The following is a 27,722-nucleotide window of genomic DNA, read 5'->3' as shown; positions in this document are numbered from 1 at the left end:
GTGGGGGCAAAAGGTGAGGGAGGGAAGCAGATGCCTGCTGGGCAAAAAGCCCAATGTGGGGCTCAATCTCATGACCTGAGCCACCCAGGTGCCCCTGTGTTGTGTAACTATTACTTAAGAATTCTTAGGGGGCACCTGGGTGCTCAGTCAATTGAACGTCTAATGCTTGATTTCAGCTCAGGTCATGATCTCAGGGTCCTGGGATTGAGCCCCACATCTGGCTCTGCACTCATCAGGGAATCTACTTCTTCTTCTTCCTGTGTCTGCACCCCCACCCAGCTGTGCTCTCTCTCAAATAAATAAAAGCTTAAAAAAAAAGTTATACAACACATTCCTATCTAGAAAGACTCCTATCTATTAAGATTAAATGCACCCTAACTCTTTCATGGAGGGTTAACTGATCCCTTCCTTTCCTCCCATATCTTGGGACCTCTCTTCAGTCGCATTTGTCTTCTGCTTAGAGTATTAATATTCTTGAAGTTTTACATATCCTTCCATATTTTTTAAAATAAACTGAGAGGTATATGTGGTCTGTATACATAGGATTCTATTTTTACTCCTTGTTGCTCAGTAATGTGTACATGCTTTTTATCTCTAGTTTCCACTGCCATAAGAGAGAAGTCTGGTATCAGTCTGATTATTTCATCACAAGTAATTTATTTCTGCCTAGAAGCCTACAATTCTTTACCACATTATACAATAGCTAGGTGTCTCTTTTCTCACCAGTTTAACCTGGGTCTCAGAGAGCCCTTTCAATTTGCAGAGAAATTTTATTTTATTAGTGTTTCTTTCTATCTAGCCTTTTTCTTATGAGCACCTGTAATGACAATGAAAGGACTTCTGGATCTATTTTCCATTTTTCTTTTATTTTTTTATGATTTTATTTATTTATTTGACAGAGACAGACAGTGAGAGAGGGAACACAAGCAGGAGGAGTGGGAGCAGGAGAAGCAGGCTTTTCACTGAGCATGGAGCCTGATGCAGGGCTCGATCCCAGCACCCTGGGATCATGACCTGAGCTTAAGGCAGACACTTAACAACTGAGCCACCCAGGTACCCTATTTTCTATTTTTCTTACCCTTCTACCTTTCCCCTCATAATTTCCCTTTTAAATTTATCTGTGCTTTTAAATATGTTTTGCACTTGGTTTATCAGGCTACTAACTTAAATCTTATTTATATTCTTCAATTTATCAACTGTTTGAGAAATTTTACTTTTCTTCTATAGGAAGCCTTGATGCTGTCTTAAATCTCTCTAACAGATCTGATTCTTGTTTTTACTTGGGTTTTCATGTGTTTCTTTAGCAGTTTTATTTGCCTGGTTGTATATCCTAGTATTTTTTCCTGATCATCCACTTTTTGACTATTGAGTACCCTGAGAAAAGTATTTTTCCAATTAGGTTTAATAAGACTTAGGGTCTAACTACTGGACTATTCTAAAAAGTGTGAATTCAGCAGGTGCCAAAAGGCCAAGTGGTTTCTATCTCTATGGGTATGTAGGACAATGTCATCTCTACCCCTAGCTATGTTGTCCTTAGCTGAGGGCCCTTGAAATCTTATCTAGTATCCAGTCCACCTCTATCTTCCAACTTTGTCAAAGGGAGGGAAGCCTCGGCCAAACTTACTTAACAACTTGTTTGCCTTTGGGTATTCAAAAGCTCCAACACACACACGAAGCAGATGTGACCTTTTCCCTTCTTGAGGACTCCACACATCTCCGAGTGGTGGGTTCTTCCCACGGCCTGTCTCTTTCCAGGCATAGCTTGTTTTATTGTGTTTCACAGATAGTGGGGTTGCCCCCCCCCTTTTTTAACACATTGAAGGTTTGTGCCAACCTTATGTTGGTGTTTCGGCACCATTTTTCCAACAGCATTTGCTTACTTTGTGTCTGTGTTACATTTTGGTAATTCTTGCAATATATCAACCTTTTGCATTGGTTGTTATGATGATCTTTGATCAGTGACCTTTTAAAGTTTGAATACATTCTTTACTCCCTTTTCCCCCATATTTTAGGTACATAGTGTCATACTTTACATAATTTTATTTTGCGAATCCCTTGACTGATTTTTACAGATATTTTTCTTGCTTTTATTTTTTATATTCTTAATTACTGTCTTTTCTTTCCACTCACAGAATCCCCTTTAATATTTCTTGCGGGCTGGTTTAGTGGTCATGGACTCCTTTAGTTTTTGTTTATCTGAGGAACTCTTTATCCTTTCAGTACTTTGACTATACCATGCTACTCTCTTCTGGCCTGCAAAGTTTCTGTTGAAAAATCTGCTGATAACCTTATGGAGTTTCCCTTGTATGTGATGGTCTTCTTTTGTCTTGCTGCTTTTAAAATTTTTCTTTATCACTACTTTTTGCCAATTTAATTACTATGTGTCTTGGTGTGGACCTCCTTAGGTTGATTTTTGGGGTGGGGAGATCTCTGTACTTCCTAGATCTGGATATCTGTTTTCTTCCCCAGATAAGGGAAGTTTTCAGATATTATTTCTTCAAATAAATTTTCTGCCCCCACCTTCTCTCTTCTGGGATCGCTATAATGTTGATGGAGTCACTGAGTTCCCTAAGTCTATTCTCACTTTGCATAATTCTTTTTTCCCTCACTTGTTCAGTCTGATTACTTTCCATTACTCTGTCTTCCAGGTCATTAATTCATTCCTCTGCTTCCTCTAGCCTGCTATTTATTCCATCATGTGCATTTAAAAATTTCATTTATTGTGTTTTTCATCTCCGTTTTAAGGATCTTATTGATGTTCTGCACTCTTTTCTCAAACCCAGTGACTCTTTATGACCATTACTTTAAATTCTCCATCAGGCATATTTTATGTTTCACTCAGGTCTCCTGCTGTGGTTTTGTCCTGTTTTTTCATTTGGGACACATTCTTCTGTCTCATTTTGTCTAAACTCTGCATCTGTTTATGTGTGTTAGGAAAGTCGGCCATATCTCTTGCTCTTAAAAGTAACGGCCTTGGGGCGCCTGGGTGGCTCAGTGGGTTAAGCCGCTGCCTTCGGCTCAGGTCATGATCTCAGTGTCCTGGGATCGAGTCCCGCATCAGGCTCTCTGCTCAGCAGGGAGCCTGCTTCCCTCTTTCTCTCTCCGCCTGCCTCTCTGTCTACTTGTGATTTCTCTCTGTCAAATAAATAAATAAAATCTTTAAAAAAAAAAAAAGAAAGTAACGGCCTTATGAAGAAGCAGTTCTGTAGTTCCCTACAGCGCAGTGTCCCCTGTCACTGGGACCTGGAGCTTCAGAGGTGTCTCCTATATGTGTTGTATGTGCCCTCCTCTGTCCTGGCCTCTTTTTCCTTCAGTGCAGTCATTTGCAGAGGCTCTCTTTGCCTATTGTGGGCAGTGTTTGGTCCCCAGCCAGGGTAGGGGTATGTTTTAACAAGGTATGTATGCACCAGTATGCTCGAGAAATGAGATCTACTACCACTGCTGTGAGGAGAGGCCAGCCCCAACAGATCTGTGAAGTATGCATGGTTGGGCACTCAACCTTAACAAGGCACAATTCAGGCTTCCACAGGGCCTGCTGGAGCTGTTATCATAGTCACTGTTGCAGAGACCAAGGGCCTGCAAAATGTGGGGATTGGGAGATGTGGTAGTGGTGAGGTTTGTGCCTGTCTTCTTGACCAAAGTCCTTTGATACTACTATAACCATTCTGAGGTGCCATAAAACCCACCTGCAGAAGGCAGCAAACCTGATAAATCTATGTGTTCTGAATGCATCACTGACTGGCCATTCCATCTCTCTTCCTCCCCTCAGGCTTCTCTATTCCCTGTGATACAATAATGAAATTAGGCCAATCAATAACCCTACAAAGGCCTTAGAAGGTTCAAGTGAAAAGAAGAATTGCACGTCTCTCACAAATCAAAAGCTTTGTGAGGAAGGCATGTTGAAAGCCAAGATAGGCTGAATGCTAGGTTTCTTGTTCCAAACAGCCAACTTATAAATGCAAAGGAAATGTTCTTGAAGAAAATTAAAAGTGCTACTACACTGAACACATGAATGGTAAGGCAGTAAAATAGCCTTATAGTTGATACGGAGAAAGTTTTAATGATCTGGGTAGAAGATCAAACCAGCCACAACATTCCTTTAAACCAAAGCCTATTCCAGAGCATGGCTAGCTTCAATTCTAAGGCTGACAGAGAGGAGGAAGCTGTAGAAGAAAAGTCTGAAGCTAGCAGAGATTGGTTAATGAGGTCTGAGGAAAAGCTGTCTCTATAACATAAAAGTCCAAGGCAAACCAGGAAGTTATCTGGAATATCTAGCTAAGATAATGAAGGTGGCTACACTAAATAGCAGATTCTCAGTGTAGACAAAAACATCTTTCTGTTAGAAGATGCCACTTAGGATTTTGAAAGCTAAAGAAGTCAATGCCTGGCCTCAAAAGCCTAAAAGGACGGGCTGACTCTTTGTAGGGACTGTTGCAGTTGGTGACTTTGTTGAAGCCAATGCTCATGGACTGTTCTGAAAAATCCTAGGGCCTTGAAGAATTATACTAAGTCAACTCTGCCTGTGCTCTATAAATGAAACAAGAAAGCCCCGATGATAGCACATCTGCTATCAACATGGTTTACTCAATATTTTAAGCCAATTGTTGAGACCAACTCTTCAGAAAAGAAGTTCAAAATATTACAGCTTATTGACAATGCACCTGGGTCACCCAAGAACTCTGACGGAGACGTACAAAGAGATGAATGTTGTTCTTATGCTGGATAACACAACGCCCATACTGCAACCCATGGATCAAGAAGTCATTTGAACTTACATGTCTGAATATTCAAGAAATATGTTTCATAAGGCTATAGAAGCTATAACCAGTGATTCCTCTGATAGATCCAGGGAAAGTAAACTGAAAATCTTCTAGGAAGGATTCGCCATTCTAGGTGCCATTAAGAACATTCATGGTTCATGGGTAGATGTCAAACTATCAACATTAACAGGACTCTAGAAGTTGATTCCAACCCTCAGGGATGACTTTGAGGATTCAAAACTTCAGTGGAGGAAGTAACTGGATGTGGTAGAAACAGCAAGAGAACTAGAATTAGAAGGAGAGCCTGAAGATGTGACTGAATTGTTGGCAATCCCCTGATAAAACTTGAATGGATGAGGACTTGCTTCTTATGGGTGAGCAAAGAAGTTTCTTGAGATGGCTTCTACTCCTACTGAAGTGGCTATGAAGACTACTGAAATCAGCTCAAAGGATTTAGACTATCACATAAACTTAGATGATGAAACAGTGGCAGGGTTTGAGAAGAAAGATACCAATTTTGAAAAAGTTTTACTGTGGGTAAAATGCTATCAAACAGCATGGCACAGTATAAAGAAATCATTCATGGAAGGAAGTGTCAATCAATGCAGGAAACTTCATTGTTTTAAGAAATTGCCAAGCCACCCCAGCCTTGCGCAACCTACCTCCCCGATCATTAAGCAGCCATCAACATGGAGGCAAGACCCTCCATCAGCAAAAAGATTACAACTTGCTGAGAGCTGATGATGGTTGACATGTTAGCAATGAAGTACTTTTTTGATTAAGGTTGTACATTGTTTTTTAGAAATCACACTTTAAAGGCCATAACATAGTATAAACCTAATTTGTATATGCACTGGGAAACCAATATATTCATTTGCACTTGCTTTATTTGTGTGGTCTGCAACTGAAGGGATGCCTTGCCTGAACTAGTGTATACCTGCTTGTGCAGTTGGAGAAGCCTTGCATCGGTTCTCTCTGCCAGACCTTCAGTGCAGCCAAGGCCTTAGTATTGGAGACACTAGTTGCTTAGTCAATATTCATTCTCCCTTTCTTTCTTAAACCACAATTCTGTTTGAGGGGAAAACACTGGCACAGCTAACCATACTTCCTCAGATTCCCTGCAGCTATGGGTAAACTTTTGACTCTGTTCTGGCCAATGGCTTGTGGGAGGAGCTTCTGAGAAAACTATTGTTTTCCTGATAAAAAAGAAGAGATTCTGCCAAAAGACAGTTTTTGTTGTTGTTTTGCCTTTCACTCTTCTTTTTCCTCCCTGGTACATAGATGGGAAGCTTGGAGGTACAGCCCACATTCTTCAGTGATGAGGATGAAGGCCATATCCAAAGGCTGGTGCAGAAGAAAGCCAGAGGGAGACTTTATTATTGATGTTCTCAAACAGCTGCATCAGCCTAATTCCAGATTTCTGGTTATGAGAAAAATAAACTCCTACTTAGTTTAGATGTTGTAACTGGGTCTCTGACATACGCACCCAAACACAATTCTAATCGACAAAGTCCTCACTTATGTGCAGTTGCTCATAGCTTTTTGCAGCCATTTGAATCAGAGATGGCAGAGAGCCTGGAGGGAGGAGGAGAGCTGCCTTTAGAGTCCGTGCTCCCTGAAAGCTATTGATGCTGAAATGCTGAGTCAAGTGATCTGTAACATTCATTCATTTACTAAGCATTCATTCAGTACCAACTATGTGCCAGGCCTGAAGTGGGTACTGGAAACAAAACAAAAATCTCAACCTTGGCATTTCTTCATGACAATTTCCTTTATGGATACAGGCTGTTTTTGTATGTTATTCCCATGGTCCTAAGAAGCCACAGCAGGGAAGGTTTTGGCTTGGAGAAAGGTACTACAATGCCACAGCATCTTCTTATGGCTTTCAGCATTATAAAAGGGAAACAAACAGGCTAATTTCTAACTCAGAGCACAAGTTCCTTCAGGTTACCTTCAAGTGCATCATCCTCCAGGTCTGCCAGAGTTGGTGCATTTGGGAGTGAATACACAGAAGACTGGTTGAGTTGAGTCAGTTTTGAGATGCTGTTAATTGCCATGCTGCCCAATGGAATGGTGTGCTCTATGGAAACAGGAGCAAAGAGAAACAGCCTTATTACCATGATCATCATAAGAACTTCTGCCGGAATAACTTAAGCCTGGCTATTGTTTGATCCCAGGGCTAAGGAGTCTAATGGAAAGTAGAAGGAAGAGGACCAATGCACCATATGCCCCAGAACACCAACGTTTTTTAGCAAGAGTCATGGGTGAAGAGACTCCACTGCATGCATTAGGATAGAGTACTGAAGAAAATTAAAAAAGGGGATGCTCAAAAAGAACCCAAGGAAATCAAGGCTGGGGGCCCTGTCTGAAGAGCAAAGGACCAAAAAATGTTTTTGCTCCCCCCACCCTTACATGAAGGGTTATAATTCCCATAGAAGTAACAGCTTTGGTTATATAACTGACCCATTCTTCTCTTGTAAGCTTTCCATGATGGAAGACTGCGCCCCTTCTATTTGTCATTTCTTCATAATCATTGCAGAGAACTTGACAGAAGACTAGGAATCAGCCTTGCCTGATTCCTAGTCTTCTGTGATTAGGGTGTAAATAAGGAACATGTAACTGTATATCTTCCTTATTATATAGAATCCTTGTCATATAGAATGATGGCCACCGGATGGCATACAAAGACTTAGAAATCCAACTGCTGAAAAAAACCCAAGGCAGTGAAACAGCTGGTATACAGACTACATGAAGTCCAAGCAGAACAGACCATTATGGAGGGAAATACCAGAAGCTGCCTCTGTGTTGACTTCAGCTATCCAGGAAATGACAGAAAGGAGGATGGAAATGGGGACAGCATAAGAAGGCTAGGATTGGGAGGATTAAATGAGAGAAGGTTCTAGAATAATGAGCAAGGACTTATTCATGAAAACTTTGTGACTCGTTTCTTCTCTGTGGGTCACTTGTGAAGGGGCTTGCCTATCTTCGTGATGTAGGTAAGGGAAAACCTGACCATTGGTCTAGTCTCTGTCCATTTCTCTCTCACTCTAAACTCCAAAGGCCATAGTCATGCTTCAAAGAAGGACTCTTGTGACAGAAAGGTCGTGGTAAGAATGGTTTCTAGGCCAATGGAGGAAATAATTCCAATCTAAAAGTTCATGGTAAATGTTCAGTAGTAAGCTATAAAATGTGCCTCTAGCCAGCTGCGAGAGACACAGAAAGGCTTTGGGAATCATCAAAAAAAGGAAACCAGCTAGACTCTAGCATAGTGGATGGTGGGTGAAGCAATGATAGTATTTGTTGGCTTTGAGGGGAAAATCATAGCTTTTGGATGCTGCACTTTAGGAGAACTCATGACAACCATCCAGATACCCAAATTCTCAGCCAGAGAAACGTTCCCCTACAGCAAGAAGGTTGACTCACCATCCAGCTTCACACTCCATGTCATGTGGAAGCCATTGGTCATCAGGTAAAAATTCTTCACATCCTCAGGCAGCACACAGTTATTTTTCTGGAAATCACAAAGCAGCTGAGTTTTAGATCAGGACTGAGAAAGGGCACAGGGCTATGCCCCAAAGCAAATGGGGATAATATTTATGTTTTAGATCCCCCAAATGGTAAGATTCTGGTAATCACCTACAAACTCCATTACAGAGTTCTAGTTCAAGATGGCAATACAGAAAATTCCTGAACTCACCTCCTACCAAACACACACCAAATCCACAGTTACATATGGAATAATTCCCTCTGAAAGAAATTCAGACGCTGGCTTACCAACCCCTACACACTGGGTGAATGAGAAAAAAAATGCACATTGAAGTGGGTTCAAGAGGCTGAGACACAACTCGCCATAAACCCCACCACTGTCACAGCAATACACAACCAGAAGAGAATTCACAAACCTGATCTCTCTAAGGAGTAAAGGGTGTGAACCCTATATCAGGGCACGCCACCTTTTAAGATCTGCATCTGAGAGATGATTTCCCCAGATACCTAGCTTTGAAAGCTAAAGCAGCTGGCTCCACAAGATCCACAAGGCTATAAAGTAAATTGAGAAACAGTTCTCAAAGGGCTTGTGCATGCAGATTTCCCATTCCAGGGCCTTTTGTAGAGGCAGCCAACTGAAAGTGCCCAGACTTTCTGTGAAAGCACATTATTTGTTTATCTCACAGCATCCGCCTGAGTGACAATTACCTAATTTCACACACATCTAGGGGCCAACAGAAATACTGCCCAGGGAACAGGGAGGCTGGAGGGCATCATCTCCACCCTCTCTGCCTTGCTCCAGGCCAGGAGTATCTCCCAGAGAAGAGCCTATGCACCTACCTGATACACTGGCCTTTGTATCTACTGACTAAGGGACACCCCTTGATTACTTGGTTCTGGTGGCCAGGGGCCTTCCATTTCTAGGTCCCACAGGACTATAACAAAGAAATAGTTCTAAATCTGCTATCCCACTGATAAGTTAGAAGAGAGGTAGGCAGGGACAAGCCCCCTCCACCCCCCGAAAAGGAAACTATACTTTAAAGGATTTTACACCACCCTGGAAGGAGCCCTTCACCCTTTCCCCTGTGACAGAAAGAGGACAAAAACCTGATTGCAAGACAGGTGCATGGAAGGTTCATCAGATTCAAATAGCCCATCACAAAGCCCATAAAACCCCCTAGACTTAGAAACTCCAGTGGCAACCCTCTCAACTCCCCTCCCTCTTTAGGAGCTTTGTACTATCACTCAATAAACCTTGCTTTGCTGCCTAACCACTTCGTCTGGTCTATCTCTTCATTTTTCAAAGCAGTGTGACCACAGACTGCAGGAAGAAAAGAAATCCTGAACCACACCATGGTGTAGTACAGAGGCAGCGGACAGGAAGGCTAGTCTTTCCATAAAAAAGGCCTATTAGTAGATTTTTAAAAGCTGTGGCACAAGGGTTTGTCCTCTGCCCAGAACCGGGAGGCCTGTGGGCATCATGTTCGCACTATCCCTCTGCCGGGCATCATGTTCGCACTATCCCTCTGCCATGCTCTGGGTCACCAGCATCTCTGTGAAAGGACCTATGTAAATGTATGGCACTCTGTCTTTTTTTTGGCTGCTACCTAGAGGACACAACTCTCAATAGCCTGGCTCCGGTGGCCAGCAGGGCTTGTGTTTATCAGTTCAATGGGACAGTAAGCAAAGAGGTAGCTCGTGACGGGCTATCTACTAGTGTAGAAAGACCAGAGAAAAACATTCATTTACTAGTCTCCCCTGAAAGGTGTATAAAATTGACCCTTAAACAGTATAGGTTTGAAATGTGCAGGTCCACCTCTATGGATTTTTTTTTTCCAATAAATACAGTAAAGTATTGTACATGTATTTTCTCTTACAATTTCTTAACTAACATTCTCTTTACTCTAGCTTTATTGTAAGAATCCAGTGTATGATACATAAAACATACAAAGTACATGTTGACTGTTTATGTTATCAGTAAGGCTTCCAGTCAACAAGTTTTGGGGAGTCAGCTTATAGGTAGACTTTCCACTATGCAGAGGGCTGTTGTTCTTAACCCCATTGTTCAAGGGCCAACTATATTTACATACTTAAAAAGCTGCTGCCTGAGGGCTCAGCTTCCAATCAGCCTTATCTAAGTGCTGAAAGAGATCCTCCCCTTTGGAAAAGGACAGGTCTCAGCAAGGCTTCTACCACCGGGAGTCATTAAGGACAAAGAAGGTTGCCTGGACAATCACAAAGGTTTGAGAGACAACAAAGAGTAAAGGGCAAGGTTGAACAAGGTTCACCTCCAGCATGAGACCATGCCTTCCAGACTGGAAGAAGTGGCTATTCTACCTAATGCACAGAAACCAAGGTAGAGAGAAAAAAAAAAAAAAAAAGAAAGAAAGAAAAGAAACGAAACAGAGTAATATCCCAAACAAAAGAACATGATAAAACTTCAGAAAGATCTTAATGAAATGGAGATAAGTGGTTTACCTAAGAGTTCAAAATAGCAATCACAAATATGCTCATGTTAGCTCAAGAGAAATGAATGAACAAAGTGAGAATTTCAACAAAGAGATACACAATATAAAAAAGTAACACAGAGACATCCCAGAGCTGAGGAATACAATGACTGAACTGAAAAATACAATGGTGGGGTTCCAAAGCCGACTAGACGAAGTGGTAGAGGGGTCAGTGAACTCAAAGACAGGGTAGTGGAACTCATTTAATCAGAGCAGCAAAAAGAAAAAATTTAAAAGAGTAACGATACCTTAAAGGATTTATGAAAGAACAGAGAGCAGATGAATATTAGCATAAAGGGGTCCTGGGAGGAGAGAAAGGGGGAATGGGACACAAAACTTATTTGAAGAAATAATGGCTGAAAACTTCCCGAACCTGGAGAAGGAAAGACACATCCCACATCTGGGAAGTGCAGAGTTCCAAATAAGTAGAACCCAGAGCCCCACACCAGGACACAGAATTGTCTAAGGAAAAGGAGACTCTTAAAAGCAGCAAGAAAAAAACCCCAACTTAACTTACAAGGGAAACCCATAAAAGACTAGGAGAATATTTTATCAGCAAAAACTTTGCAAGCCAGAACGGAACGGCGCAATATATTCAAAGTATGGAAAGAAAGGAACTGCCAACCAAGAATACTCTATCCAGCAAAATTATCCTTCAGCATTTAAGTAGAGATAAAGTTTTCCAGACAAGCAAAAACTAAAGGAGTTCATAACCACTACACTGGCCTTACAAGAAATGTTAAAGGGACTTCTTTAAATAGAAAAGAGAAGCCACAGCATGTGAAAATTAAGGAAAAAATTTCACTGGTATAAGCAACGATATACTGATGGTAGTACATCAACTACTTATAAAACTAATATAAAGGTTAAAAGGCAATGGTAGTAAAATCAGTTATATCTACAATAATCAGTTAAGGGATAAACAAAATAATACAAATTGTGAAATAAATACAAAAAATGGGGAGGGGCATAAAAATGCAGTGCTTGTAAAATGTGTTTGAACCTAAGCAACCCTCTACTTAAAATAGATCGCTACATACAGCGGGTGTTATACGCGAACCTCAGGATAATCACAAACTAAAAATATTTAATACATAAAAAACAAAAAAAATCACCAAATCATAAGACAGCAAAAGAAGAAAGGAACAAGAAAGAATTACAGGACAACCAGAAAACAATTGTGGCAGTAAGTAAATATCAATAACTACTTTAAAGGAGCTTGGGTGTAGGAGGAGGACCCTGAGTTCATCCCTCTCATGTTTACAACTAGGTATCATCCACATCCAAGTCAATAAACAAGAGAGTGGTTAAAGGCTGGCAGTGCAAACTCCACAGCAAAATATAGAGAAGAAGCTGCATCTGAAAGGTTAGGAAGGTGAGAAAGGTGGAAGGAGGCTTAACCCCCTTAGGAGGTAGGTAGCTCCATGCAGGGAGATGGCAGAGAAATGGACCCTCATACCAGAGAGCTCACTCGGGGAGGCCTAATCCCCATAAAGTTTGGCTCTGAAAATCAGAGTTGCTTAACTGTGTAAGTTTGTATAACCAGTGGGACTTAGAGCTGGCAGCTTTAAAAATCAGCTGACTCAGCACTGGGAGAAGAGGGACAAGCCAAGTAGAGCCAGTCCAGCCAGGAGGGCAAGGGACAGCAGCCTGTATGGAAAGACAATATAAAGATAGCAGTTTATACAATACCAGGAGCAAATGGGAGACAGATCTCTTTATACAGATTTCAGAGCATGTTGGGGGACATCTCCGAAAATGAGGGAGACAGTAGGTGGCATTTTCCTCCCTGTGCTCCCCAGCATAAACACAGGACCATCTGTGGGAGGCAGAGCTGCACAGACACTTGGTACTTAACCTGCTAGCAGTGTGCCATGCTCACGAGTTCTCCTGAGGACTTGCCCACTACAAGCCTGGTAGATTTGGCCCTGGGCTCAGGACAAAGTTTGTAAAACTTGTACATTCCCACCCAGCAGCCAGTGGGTCCACAGCTGCCATCAGGCATCCCACCTAGTTGCCGCATGCCCCCAGCTACTGTCACTTGCCAGCCTCTGGTGCACCCAGCCATCCCTGGCATTGTAGCTGAGCTTTCATGCAGCCCTCAGGTGCTATAGTGCTTCTACAAATCTGGCATAGAACTAGTGGCCCAGTGCAAATTTTGCTAATGCCACTGCCCTGCCACCAAGTTCCCTTGCAGGCATATACCTCAGAGCTGGACTGCCCGAGTCCCACTAATAGCACAGTGAGCAAGGAGAGCCCAGAGCAGGCAGAGTCAGTGCATATAACTATACTGAAAATAAAAGTGACTCAGACACAACAGCAGGATATAAGCAACACACAAAGGATATCCTCCTGAACTGCCAAGTTCAGATGAACAGGAGAGACTGCACTGCAACACACACCAGGACCTCTTCTTCATGAAGTCACTACTTTTTTCTTTAAGATTTTATTTATTTGAGAGAGCACATGCATAAGGGGTAGAGATAGAGGGTGAAGCAGGTTTCCCACTGAGCAGGGAACCCAATGTGGGACTCGATCCCGGTGGAATCATGACCTGAGCTGAAGGCAATGCTTAACTGACTGAGCCACCCAGGCACGCATAAAGTCACTACTTTCAAGAACAAAAGACATAGGTGACCTTCCTAACACAGAAATAGATACAGAGAGGCAGAAAAAATGAGAAGAAAGAAAATTTAATTTAATTTAATGAAAGAACAAAACAAGGCCATGGCCAGCAATCTAAGTGGAACCAATATAAGTAGCATGTCTAATAGAGAATTTAAAGCAATGACCATAAGGTTACTCACTGGACTTGAGAAAAGAGTGCAGAACATCAGTGAGACCCTTACCACAGATATAAGGAAAACAGCAGAGATCAAGGGCTCAATAAATCAAATGAGAAATATACTTGATGGTGAAGAGCAGGTTGGAAAAAGCAGAGGAGCAAATTAATGACCTAGAAAAGAGAGAAATGGAAAATAATCAAACTGGAAAAAAAAATCATGCAAAACGAGAATAGACTTAGGAAACTCAGTGACTACATCACTCAGTTATAGTATGAATATTTTAGGGGTCCTTAAAGAAGACAGAGAAAAGGGGGAAGAGAATTGGTTTGACAAAACAATAGCTAAAAACTTCCCTAATCTGGGAAAGGAAACACATATCCAGATCCAGGAGGCAGAGAAAACTCCCATCAAAATCAACAAAAGCAGTTCCCAGCCAAGACATATTATCAATAAATTAGCAAACTGGGGTGATTTTTAAAAAAGCAGGAAGAGGGCGCCTGGGTGGCTCAGTGGGTTAAGCCGCTGCCTTCGGCTCAGGTCATGATCTCAGTGTCCTGGGATCGAGTCCCGCATCGGGCTCTCTGCTCAGCAGGGAGCCTGCTTCCTCCTCTCTCTCTGCCTGCCTCTCTGCCTACTTGTGATCTCTGTCAAATAAAGAAATAAAATCTTTAAAAAAAAAAAAATCAGGAAGACAAAAGAAGACAATCACATACAAGGGAAAACATAGAAGGCTAGGAGGGAATTTTTCAGCAGAAACTTTCCAAGGAAAAAGGATGTGGCATTCAACGTGCTGAATGGGAAAAATCTGCAGCCAAGAATAGACTATCCAGTGAGACTATCATGTAGAATAGAAGCAGAGAGAGTTGCCCAAACAGAAAACTAATGGAGTTCATAATCACTAAACTAGCCCTGCAAGAAATATCAAAGGGGACTCTCTCAAAGGAGAGACCAGTGACAGTATAGAGGCAGAAAGCGCAAAAGCAGTGAAAATGAATACTGCTGTAAAAGAAATGAGTCAAGGAATTCACAAGATAGAAGGATGTAAAATAGGACAACATATAGCCAATATATGGAGAGGAAGAGAGTAAAGAATGAGTTCAAATGTAAACAACAATCAACTTAATATACACTGCTATATGCAAAAGAGATTATATATAAACCTAATGGTAACCATATATACCAAAAGCCACCAGTAAATATGCAAAGTACAAAGAGAAATTAATCCAAATTATCACTAAAGAAAATGAGAAAACATGAAAAGCAAGGATCAGAGAAAATCTTCAGAAATAACCACAAAACAAATAATAAAATGACAATAAATACATATTTATCAATAATTACTTTGAATATAAATGGACTAAATGCTACAATCAAAAGGCACAGTGGGGAGGGGGGCATGCCTGGGTAGCTCAGTGGGTTAAGCCTCTGCCTTCAGCTCAGTTCATGATCCCAGGTTCTTGGAATTAAGCCCCGCATCGGGCTCTCTGCTTGGTGGAGAGCCTGCTTCCCCCTCTCTCTGTTTGCTGCTCTGCCTACTTGTGGTCTCTCTCTGTCAAATAAATAAATAAAATATTAAAAAAAGACAGACACAGGGGGTGGAAAACCAAGACCCATCAATATGCTCTCTATAAGAAACTCATTTTAGCCCTAAAAACACTGCCAGATTGAAAATGAGGGGATGGAGAAACATCTATCATGCAAATGGATATCAAAAGAAAGCTGGAGTAGCAACACTTACATCAGACAAAATTAATTTTAAAATAAAGACTAACAGGAGGGGGAGGAGCAAGATGGTGGAGAAAAGTAGGATACCTAAATTTCATCTGGCCCCAGGAATTCACCTAGATAGTTATCAAACCGTTCTGAACACCTACAAACTCAACAGGAGATCTAAGAAAAGAATAGTAGCAATCCTATGAACAGAAAAGCGACTACATTCTGGAAGGTAGGACATGTGGAGAAGTGAATCTGAGACAATATTTACGAAGATAGACCATGGAGGGAGGGAGCCTCTGTCAGCCAGCTACTGGCAAGTGATAGAGCAGTGAAGCACAAAATGAGAACTTTTAGAAGTCTGCTCTGCTGAGGGACATCACTCCAGTGGCTAAGGGTGGAACCCTTGCTGGGACAGTGTGGTCTCAGGACCTTCAGGATCACAGAAAGACTGGAGGTACCTGATTGTGGCAGAGCTCCCGAGTATCAGAATGGTGAGCCTGGATGCAAAGACGGAGCAGAGGAGTGGACTCTCAGTTTGGGGTTCCATAAACCATGATCCATGGCACAGCTGGGCCACTATTCTTTGTGCAGGGATCCAACAAGTGGCAGATCTGGGGAGACACCCCTTCCCTCCCCAGGGAGGAGCAGCATGGGTGTGTACTGCAGGAATCTGCTGAGTTTGAAAACTCCAAATGGGGTCATGTGCCAGACAGAAATGCTCAGTCACAGGCTGGGTGAACACGGAGTGCAGCCGGAAACCAGGGAGACAGAACTGACTGACCGCTAGTGGGCCCCGAGTTCTCTGCTCTTCAGAGGCTAGAGATTGGGATGCCACTGTTTTCATTCTTGTCCTCCAAAGCTATATGGAAAGCTTTCAGGGAACAAAAGCTACAGAGCAAAGCTGAACAGATTACTTAACCCAGCCCCTGGCAAGGGCAGTGCAATTCTGCCTCCAGCAAAGACATTTGAGAATCACTGCAAGAGGCCCCTCCCACAGAAGATCAGCAAGAACATCCAGCCAAGACCAAGTTTACCAATCAATAAGAACTGCAAAACTCCAGCACTTGGGGAGTACAGTGCATAGAATTCATGGCTTTTCCCTCATGATTCTTTAATCTTTCAAAGTTAATTTTCTTTACTTTTTTCTATTTTTTTAATTTTTCATCTTTCCTTTTTCAACCAACATCTTTTTTTTTTTTTAAAGATTTTATTTATTTATTTGTCAGAGAGAGAGAGCGAGAGCGAGCACAGGCAGACAGAGAGGCAGGCAGAGTCAGAGGGAGAAGCAGGCTCCCTGTGGAGCAAGGAGCCCTATGTGGGACTTGATCCCAGAACGCTGGGATCATGACCTGAGCTGAAGGCAGCTGCTTAACCAACTGAGCCACCCAGGCATCCCTCAACCAACATCTTATCAATTTGTTTTTTAAAATCTTTTTAAATTTTCACTTTTACATCAAATTCTACCCTTTCATTGTATTTATTTTTATTTTTGTATATATATATATATATATATATATATATATATATATATATACATATATATGATTTCTTTTTTAAAAATTTTGGATACAGTTTCTTCCAGCAGATCAAAATATACCCTAAATATAGTGTATGGCTTTGTTCTAGTCTACTGCCTGTCCACATTCTCTTTTTTGTTTTGTTTTGTTTTTCTTTCTTTCTTTTTTCAACCAACTTCTTATCAATTCCTTTTTAAAAATCTTTTAAAATTTTCATCTTTACAGTCATATTCCTTCATCTTATTTGCCCTTATTTTTGTATATATTTACATGTTTTTCTTTAAAAATTTTGGGGACAGTTTCTTCTAACAGACCAAAATACACCCCAAATTTAATATGTGGTTCTGTTCTATTCACCAGCCTGATCATATTCTTTTTTTTTTTTTTCTTTTTCTTTTCCCCCTGGTTTTGGGTCTCTTCTGATTTATTTACTGTGTATTTTTCTGGGAGCGTTTTAGCATTTTTTTTCTCTCATTCATCTATTCTTCTCTGAACAAAATGATAAAAAGGAAAAAAACCACCTCAAAAATAAAAAAGAACAAGAAGCAGCACCAATTGCCAGGGACCTAATCAATACGGATATTAGTAAGATGTCAGAACTAGAGTTTAGAATGATGATTAGAAGATAGCTGGGCTTGAAAAAAAAAAAAAAAACGTAGAGAATCCCTTTCTGGAGAAATAAAAGAATCAAAATCTAACCAAGTTGAAATAAAAAAGGTTATTAATGAGGTACAATAAAAAAATGGCAGCTCCAACTGCTAGGATAAATGAGGCAGAAGAGATAATTAGTGATAAAAATGGTGGAAAATAAGGATGCTGAGAACAAGAAAGATAAATACTGGACCATGAGGGGAGAACTGGGATCCCGGAAGAAGAGAAAGAGGGGCAGAAGGTATATTGGAGCAAATTATAGCAGAGAATTTTCCTTAATTTGGGGAAGGGAGCAAGCATCAAAATCCAGGGGGCACAGAGAACCCCTCTCAAAAACAATAAAAAATAGGTCAACACCCCTAGAGCTAATAGTAAAACTTACAGGTCTCATAGTAAAACTTACAGGTCTCAGAGACAAAGATAAAATCCTGCAAGCAGCAAGAGGTCTGCAACATACAACAGTAGAAATATTAGATTGAGAGCAGACTTATCCCAGAGACCTGGCAGGCCAGAAAGAACTGGCATAATATATTCAGAGCACTAAGTGAGAAAAATATGCAGCCAAGAATACTATATCCCGCTAGGCTGTAATTGAAAATAGAATGAGAGATAGAAAGCTTCCAGGATGAACAAAACCTAAAAGAATTTGTGAAAATCAAACCAGTCCTACGGGACATATTGAAAAGGGACCTCTAAGCAGAGAGGGAGCCTAAAAGTAAGATAGACCAGAAAGGAACAGAGACAATATACAGTAACAGTCACCTTACAGGCCATACAATGGAACTAAATTCTTATCTTTCAATAGTTACCCTGAATGTAAATGAGCCAAATGCCCCATCAAAAGACACAGGGTATCAGATTGGATTAAAAAAAAAACAAACAAAAAAACAAAGCTCATCAATATGCTGTCTGCTAGAGACTCATTTTAGACTCAAAGACACCTCCAGATTGAAAGTGAGGGGGTGGAAAACAATTTACCATGGTAATGGACATCAAAAGAAAGCTTGGTTGGCAATCCTTATATCAGACAAATTAGATTTTAAACCAAAGACTATGAGAGGAAACACAGTATATCATAATTAAAGGCTCTATCCAGCAAGATGACCTAACAATTTTAAATATCTATGCCCCTAACATGGGAGCCGCCAATTATATGAACCAATTAATAACAAAATCAAAGAAACACATCGACAATAATTCAATAATCATAGGGGACTTTAACATCCCCCTTACTGAAATGAACAGATCATATAAGCAGAAGATCAACAAGGAAATAAAAGTCTTTAAATGACACACTGGACCAGATGAATTTCACAGATATATTCAGAACATTCCACCCCAAAGCAAGAGAATACACATTCTTCTCTAATGCATGTGGAACATTCTCCAGAATAGATCACATCCTGGGTCTCAACCGGTAAGAAAAACTGGGATTATTCCCTGCATATTTTTGGACCACAGTGCTTTGAAACTAGAACACAATCACAAGAGGGAAGTTGGAAAGAACTCAAATACATGGAGGCTAAAGAGCATCCTACTAAAGAATGAATGGGTTAACCAGGAAATAAAAGACAAATTAAAAAAATGCAGGGAAACAAATGAAAATGGTATCACAGCTGTTCAAAATCTTTGGGAAGTAGCAAAAGCAGTCCTAAGAGGAAAGTATATAGCAATACAAGCCTTCCTCAAGAAACAGGAAAAGTCTCAAATACACAACCTAACCCTACACCTAAAGGAGCTGGAGAAAGAACAGCCAAAAAACCCTAAACCCAGCAACAGAAGAGAAACAGTAAAGATCAGAGCAGAAATCAATGAAATAGAAACCAAAAGAATAGTAGAGCGGATCAATGAAACTTGGAACTGGTTCTCTGAAAGAATTAATAAGACTGATAAACCCCTGGCCAGACTTATCAAAAAGAAGAGAGAAAGGACCCAAATTAATAAAATCCTGAATGAAAGAGGAAAGATCATAACCAAGACTGAAGAAATACAAACAATTATAATAAAATATGATGAGCAACTACTTGCCAGCAAATCAGACAATCTAGAAGTGGATGCAATGCTGGAGACATATAAACTACCAAAACTAAGCCAGGAAGAAACAGAAAATCTGAACAAACCCATAACCAGTAAGGAGGTTGAAGCAGTCATCAAAAATCTCCCAAAAAACAAGAGCCCAGGGCCAGATGGCTTTCTAGGGGAATTCTACCAAACATTTAAAGAAGAATTAATACCTATTCTCCTGAAACTGTTCCAAAAAAATAGAAATGGAAGGAGAACTTCCAAACTCATTTTATGAGGCCAATATTACCTTGATCCCCAAACCAGACAAAGACCCCATCAAAAAGGAGAATTACAGACCAATATCCCTGATGAACACGGATGCAAAAATTCTCACCAAAACACTAGCCAATAGGATCCAACAATACATTAAAAGGATTATTCACTATGAGCAAGTGGGATTTATTCCTGGGCTGTAAGGTTGGTTCAATACCTATAAATCAATCAATGTGATACAATACATTAATAAAAGAAAGAATAAGAACCATAAGATATCTCAATAGATACAGTAAAAGCATTTGGCAAAGTATAGCATCTTTTCTTGACTAAAACTCTTCACAGTGTAGGGATAGAGGGTATATACCTCAATATCATAAAAGCCATTAATGAAAAACCCACAGTGAACATCAGTTCTCAATGGAGAAAAACAGACTTTTCCCCCTAAGGTCAGGAACATGGCAGGAATGTTAACAATCACCACTGCTATTCAACATAGTACTAGAAGTCCTAGCCTCAGCAATCAGACAACAAAAAGCAATAAAAGGCATCCAAATCAGCAAAGAAGTAGTCAAATTCTCAGTTTTTGTAGATAATATGATACTTTATGTGGAAAACCTAAAGCACTCCATCCCAAAACTGCTAGAACTCATATAGGAATTCAGTAAAGTGGCAGAAAAATCAATGCACATAAATAGTTCCATGTCTACACACCAAAAACAAGACAGAAGAAAGTGATATTAAGGGGTGCCTGGGTGGCTCAGAGGGTTAAGCCTCTGCTTTCAGCTCAGGTCATGGTCTCAGGGTCCTGGGATCGAGTCCCATATTGGGCTCTCTGCTCAACGGGAGCCTGCTTCCCTCTCTCTCTCTGCTGTCATTTCCTCTGTTTGTGCTCTCGCTTTCTGGCAAATAAATAAATAAATAAAATCTTTATTAAAAAAAAAAAAAAAAGAAAGTGATATTAAGGAGTCAATCCCATTTACAATTGCACCCACAACCATGAGATACCTAGGAATAAATCTAATCAAAGGGGTAAAGAATCTGTACTCAGAGAACTACAGAATACTCAGGAAAGAAATTGAGGAAGACATAAAGAAATGGAAAAACGTTCCAAGCTCATGGGTTGGAAAGAACAAATATTGTGAAAATGTCTACGCTATCTAGCACAATCTACATATTTAATGAAATCCTATCAAAATACCATCAACTTTTTCAAAGAAATAGAACAATCCTAAAATTTGTATGGAATCAGAAAAGAACACCAACAGCCAGAGGAGTGTTGAAAAAGAAAATCCGTCAAAGCTAATAGAATCACAATTCTGGACTTCAAACTATATTACAAAGCTGTAATCATCAAGACAGTATGGTACTGGAACAAAAAAAGACACAGAGATCAATGGAACAGAATAGAGACCCAGGAAATGGATCCTCAACTCTATGGCCAACTAATCTTCAACAAAGCAGGAAAGAATGTCCAACAGAAAAAAGACAGTCTCTTCAACAAATGGTTTTGGGAAAATTGGACAGCCACAAGCAAAGAATGAAACTGGACCATTTCTTTACACCACACATAAAAATAGACTCAAAATGGATGAAGGACCTAAATTTGAGACAGAAATCCATCAAAATCTTTGAGAAGAAAACAGGCAGCAAACTCTTCGACCTCCGCCACAGTAACTTCTTCCTAGACACATTGCCAAAGGCAGGGGAAGCAAGGGCAAAAATGAACTATTGGGACTTCTCAAGATCAAAGTTTTTTCACAGCAAAGGAAACAGTAAACAATACCAAAAGACAAACAACAGAATGGGAGAAGATATCCGCAAATAACATATCAGATAAAGGGCTGGTATCCAAAATCTATAAAGAACTCAACACCCAAGGAAGAAATAATCCAATCAAGAAATGGGCAGAAGACATGAACAGACATTTCTGCAAAGAAGATATATAAATGGCCAAAATACCCATGAAAAATTGCTCAGTATCACTCAACATCAGGGAAATATAAATCAAATCCTCAATGAGATACCACCTCACACCAGTCAGATGGCTAAAATCAACAAGTCAGGAAATGACAGATGCTGGCGAGGATGTAGAGAATGGTGAACCCTCCTACACTACTGTTGGGAATGCAAGCTGGTGTGGCCACTCTGGAAAACAGTATGGAGGTTCCTCAAAAAGCTGAAAACAGGGGTGCCTGGATGGTTCAGTGGGTTAAAGCTCAGGTTATGGTCCCAGGGTCCTGGGATCGAGCCCTGCATCAGGCTCTCTGCTCAGCAGGAAGCCTGCTTCCTCCTCTCTGACAAATAAATAAAATCTTTAAATTAAAAAAAAAATTTATATATATATATATAAATATATATATAAATATATATAATTAATACCACAAGAAACAAGAGGTGTTGGTGAGAATGTGGAATACTGGTAGTGGGAATCCAAACTGGTATAGCCACTGGGGAAAAGAGTATGGAGGTTCCCTGAAAAGTTAAAAATGGAACTAGCCTACAATCCAGCAATCACACTATTGGATATTTACCCAAATAATTAAAAAAAACAAAAAAAACCAAATAATTAAAAAAAACACAAAAAACAAAAAACACTAATTCAAGGGGATACATAAACTCCCACATTTATATAGCAGTATTATTTACAATAGTCATGATATGACAGCAGCCCAAGTGTCCATCGATTGACGAATGGATAAAGATACAGGATGTGTGTGTGTGTGTGTGTATATATATGAATCTATCTATCTATCTATCTATCTATATATGAATATAGGTAGACACTACTAAGTCATAAAAAAAGAATGAAATCTTTCTATTTGCAATGACATGGATGGAGCTAGAACATATCATAACAAAATAAGTGAGTCAGAGAAAGACAAATACCATATGATTTCACTCATATGTGGAATTTAAGAAACAAAACAGATGATCCAAGGAGGAAAAAAAAAAGAAAGACAAATCAAGAAAAAGATTCTTAATTATAAAAAAACCAGAGGGGAGGGTGATGGGAGGATGAGTGAAATAGATGATGATTAAGAAGTGCACTTGTGATAAGCATTGAGTGATGTATACAAGTGCTGAATCACTATATTGTACACCTGAAACTAATAAAATGAAATGAAATGAAATTAAGATAAAAACTTAAAAAATTACTTTAAATGTAAATCAACTAAATGTTCCAATCAAAAGACATACAGCAGCTGGATAGATTCAAAACCAACAACAACAAGACTCCTGTATATGCTGCCTATAGGAGTCTCATTTCAGACCTAAGGACACACACGGACTGAAAATGAAGGGATGGTAAAAGATATTCCATTTAAATGGAAATGAAAATAAAAGCTGGGGTAGCAATACTTGAATCAAAGAAAATAGACTTTAAAACAGAGATTGTAAAAAGAGAAAAAGAAGATTACATAATGATAAAGATCCAACAAGATACAACTGCAAATATCTATGTGCCCAACATGGGAGAACTTAATCATGTAAAGGAAATATTAACAGACCTAAAGGGAAAAATGGACAGTAATACAATAATATTAGGGGATTTTAACACCCTCACATGCATCAGTGGATATATCAGCCAGAAAGAAAATCAATAGAACAGTGGCCTTAAATGACACATTAGACCAGATGGACTTAATAGATACATACAGAACATTCCATCTAAAAACAGAGGATACACATGCTTTTTAAGTGCACATTAAACATTCTTCAGGACAAATCACATGTTAGGCCACAAAAACCAATCTCATATCAAGCATCTTTTAAAACAACTATGGTATAAAACTAGAAATCAGTTATAAGGAAAACACAAACACATGGAAGGCCAAACACCCCTATAGTACACAACCAACAAAGAACTCAAAAAGGAAATCAAAAAATACTTTGTAACTAATAAAAATGAAAACACAACATTCCAAAATACATGAGATGTAGCAAAAACTGATGTAAGAAGGAAGCTTATGATGATGGAGACCTAACTCAAGAAACAAGAAAAAATCTCAAATAAACAGTCTAACTTTATACCTAAAGGAAGTGGAAAAAGAACAAATGAAGGTCAAATATAGTAGAAGGAAGAAAGTAATAAAGACTGGATATAAAATTAATGAAATAGTCTAAAAAAGAAAAAAATTATAAAGATAACTGAAACCTATACCTCATTCTTTGAAAGGATAAATTGATATACCTTTAGTGAGAATCAAAGGAAAATAGAGGGACCAAATTTAAAAAATGAAAGAGAAATTACAGCTGAAACCACAGAAATACAAAGGATTATAAAATACTACCATAAACAATTACATGCCAGCAAATTGGACAATCTAGAAGAAATGGATATATTCCTAGAAACATAAAATCTTCCAAGAGTGAATCCGGAAGATAGAGAAAAACTCAGCAGTAACCAGTAATAAAATTGAATCAGTAATAAAAAGCCTCACTGCAAACAAAACTCCAGAACCAGATGGCAGGTGAATGCTACCAAACAGTTAAAGGAGAGTTAATACCCAATACCTACACTTCTCAAACTATTTCAAAAAAGTTAGAAGAGGCAAGAACAGTTCCTAATTCATTGTACAAGACCCTGACACCCAAACCAGATAAATTTCCTAATGAACACAGACACAAAAATCTTTGACAAAAGATGGCAAACTGAATTCAATGATACATTTAAAGGATCATATGCCATGATCATGTGGGATTTATTCCAGGGATGAAAGGGTAGTTTGATATCCATAAATCAACCAAAGTGTTATACCATGTTAACAAAATGAAGGATAAAACTCATATGATCATCTCAGAAGATGCAAAAGAAGAGCCTGACAAAATTCAACATTCATTTATGATAAAAACTCTCAAGAAAGTGGGTATAGAGGAAACACACCTCAACATAATTATGCTCATGTATAACCCAGAGCAAGCATCACACTAATAGTAAAATGCTGAAATCTTTTCCTCTAAACTCAGGAATGAGTCAAGAATCGCTGCTCTTGACACTTTTGTTCAACATAGTACTTGAAATCCAACAACAAAAGAAATAAAAAGCATCTAAAGTTGATAAGAAATATGTAAAACTGAACTATTTGCAGAAGACATGATACTGTCTACACCAAACTTTAAAGACTGCCCCCCAAAACCATTAGACATGATAAATAAATTCAGTGAAGTTGCAAGATACAAAATTAAGATAAAGGAATTTCAATACACTACTACCAATCAGGAAGAGAAATTTAAAAAACAATCCCATATGCAATTTCATCAAAAAGAATACCTAAAAATAAATAAAGGAGGTGAATGACCCATACTCTGAAAACTATCTAACACTGATTAAAATAACTGAAGATGACAGAAGTAAATGGAAAGATACCATGCTAATGGATCAGAAAATTAGTATTGCTAAAATGTCCAAATGATGCAAAGAAATCTACAGATTTGATACAATTCCTATAAAAATACCAATGGGATTTTTCACAGAACTAAAACAAACAATCCTAAAATCTGTATGGAACCACAAAAGACCCCAAATAACCAAAGCAATCTTGAGAAATAACAAAGTGGGAGGTATCACACTCCCGGAGTGCAAACTATACAAAAAGCTATAGTAATCCAAACCATAGGATACTGGCACAAAAGCAGACACATAGACCAATAGAACGAGAATAGAGCGCCCAGAAACAGACCCATACCTGTATTACCTGTATGGGTCTACAAAAAAGGTGGAAAGAATACACAATGGGGAGAAGAGTCTCTTCAACAAATGCTGCTGGGAAAACTGGACAGCCACATGCAAAACAATGGAACTGAACCACTTTCTCACACCATCCACAGAATTTACCTCAAAATGGATTAAAGACTTAAATGTAAGACCCGAAACTGTAAGAATCTTAAAAGAAAACACATGGAAACTCTTGGACATTGGTCTCAGCCACAATATTTTGGATCTATTTCCTCAGACAAGAGCAATAAAACAAAAATAAACAAAATAGGACTACATCAAACTAAAAAAATGAACAGCAAAGGAAAACATCAACAAAAAGAAAAGGGAGATAATATTTGCAAATGATATATCCAGTAAGGGGTTAATATCCAAAATCCATAAATTTTGGATATTACATACATACAATTGAACCCCAAAAAGCCCCAAATAATTCAATTAAAAGTAAATACAGTGGAGTATTATTCAGCCATAGGAAAGAATGAAATCTTACCATTTGCAACAAAATAGATAGACCTAAAGGGAAATTATACTAAGTGAAATAAATCAGAGAAAAACAAATACCATATGATTTCATTTATATATGGAATCTAAAAAATAAAAGAAAATGAACAAAACAAAATAGAAACAGACTCATAAATGCAGAGAACAAATTGGTAATTGCCAGAGAGGAGGGGAGTAAGGAATGGAAAAAATAGGTAAAAGGTATAGAGGTACAACTTATAGGTATAACAAATAAATTTAGGGAATACAGTCAATAATACTGTAGCAACTTTGTATAACGACAGATGGTAAAAAGAACTTATCGTGGTGATCATCTCATAATATATATGAATTTAAAATCATTACATTACACACCTAAAACTAATACAATACTGTATGTCAACTATTAAAGAAAAAAAAGACATAGTGGTTAACTGGATTTAAAAACAAGCCCAACTGTATGGTGCCTACATGAGACTAAATTCAGCTTTAAGGACACACAGAGATTCCAAGTGAAGGGATGGAAACAAACATTTCATGCAAGCAGAAATAATAAAAACAGAGGTAGCTTTACCTGTTATCAGCAAGATAAATATACTTTCAGACAAAGACTGGACTAGGAAACAAAGTTTTAAGACAAAGACTGTACTAGGAAACAAACAACACGAGGATATTTATGCACCAAATATAGGAGCACTTAAATATATAAATCAAATTATTAGTAAGTCTAAAGGGAGAAACAGACACCAATACAATAATAATAGGAGTCTTCAATACCCACTTTCATCAATGAATAGATTATCCAGACAGCAAATCAATAGACACTGGACTTAAATGAACATTAGACCAGATGAACTTAATAGACACAGAACATTACATCCACAAGCAGAATACACATTTTTCTCAAGCGCACATGCAACATTCTTCAGGACAGATCATATTTTAGGCCCCAAAACAAGTCTTAATAAATTTAAAAAGACAGAAATCCTATCAAATATCTTTCTAATCACAATGGTATGAAGCTAAAAATCAATTAGATAAAAACTGGAAAGTTCACAAATATGCAGAAATTAAACAACTTGCTCAGAACCACCAATGGCTCAAAAAAGAAATAAAAAGAGAAATAAAAAATATCTTGTGACAAATGAAAATGGAAATACAACATGCCCAAATGTAGGAATTTAGCAAAAGAAGGTCTATGAGGGAGGTTATAATAAGAAAAGCCTATATAAGAAATAAAAAAGACCTATAATAAGCAATCTAAATTTACATCTCAAGAACTAGAAAAAGATGAACTAAGCCAAAATTAAGAAAAGGAAGGAAATAGCAGATTAGAGCAAAAATAAATGAAATAAAGAATAAGAGGATGACAGAAAATATCAGTGAAACTAAGAGCTTCTTAAAAAAAAAAAAAAGAGGGCGCCTGGGTGGCTCAGTGGGTTAAGCCGCTGCTTTCGGCTCAGGTCATGGTCTCAGGGTCCTGGGATCGAGTCCCGCATCGGGCTCTCTGCTCAGTGGAGAGCCTGCTTCCCTCTCTCTCTCTCTGCCTGCCTCTCCATCTACTTGTGATTTCTCTCTGTCAAATAAATAAGTGGAATCTTTAAAAAAAAAAAAAAAAAAAAAGATAAACCTTTAGCTAGAATTCCCAAGACAAAAAGAGGACTCATATCAGAAATGAAAAAGAAGACATTATAAGAGATACCACAGAAATACAAAGGATGAGAAAAACTAATGCAAGTAATTATATACCAACAAACTGGAAAACCTAGAATGGACAAATTCCTAGAAACATTCAACCTACTAAGACTGAATCATGAAGA

At 38.9% G+C, this 27,722-nt stretch overlaps 1 protein-coding gene across 2 annotated transcripts in view; it reads right to left on the bottom strand.

Annotated features, from left to right (window-relative positions):
* Nucleotides 1-27,722, bottom strand: part of TPGS2 (tubulin polyglutamylase complex subunit 2) — a 65,080-nt gene that overhangs the window by 12,074 nt on the left and 25,284 nt on the right. For both annotated transcript variants that reach the window (XM_082699520.1, XM_082699519.1), the window contains exons 3-4: nt 8,184-8,271; nt 6,712-6,840 (exon numbers count right to left, since the gene is read on the bottom strand). In XM_082699520.1, coding sequence (XP_082555646.1) covers nt 6,712-6,840; nt 8,184-8,271 — 217 coding nt within the window. The remainder of the gene's footprint in view (nt 1-6,711; nt 6,841-8,183; nt 8,272-27,722) is intronic.

Source organism: Mustela nivalis (assembly GCF_964662115.1).
Source record: "Mustela nivalis genome assembly, chromosome: 14".
NCBI lineage: Eukaryota > Metazoa > Chordata > Mammalia > Carnivora > Mustelidae > Mustela > Mustela nivalis.
Note: the sequence above shows the minus strand (reverse complement) of the source record. Positions and strands in the feature narration are given on the sequence as shown.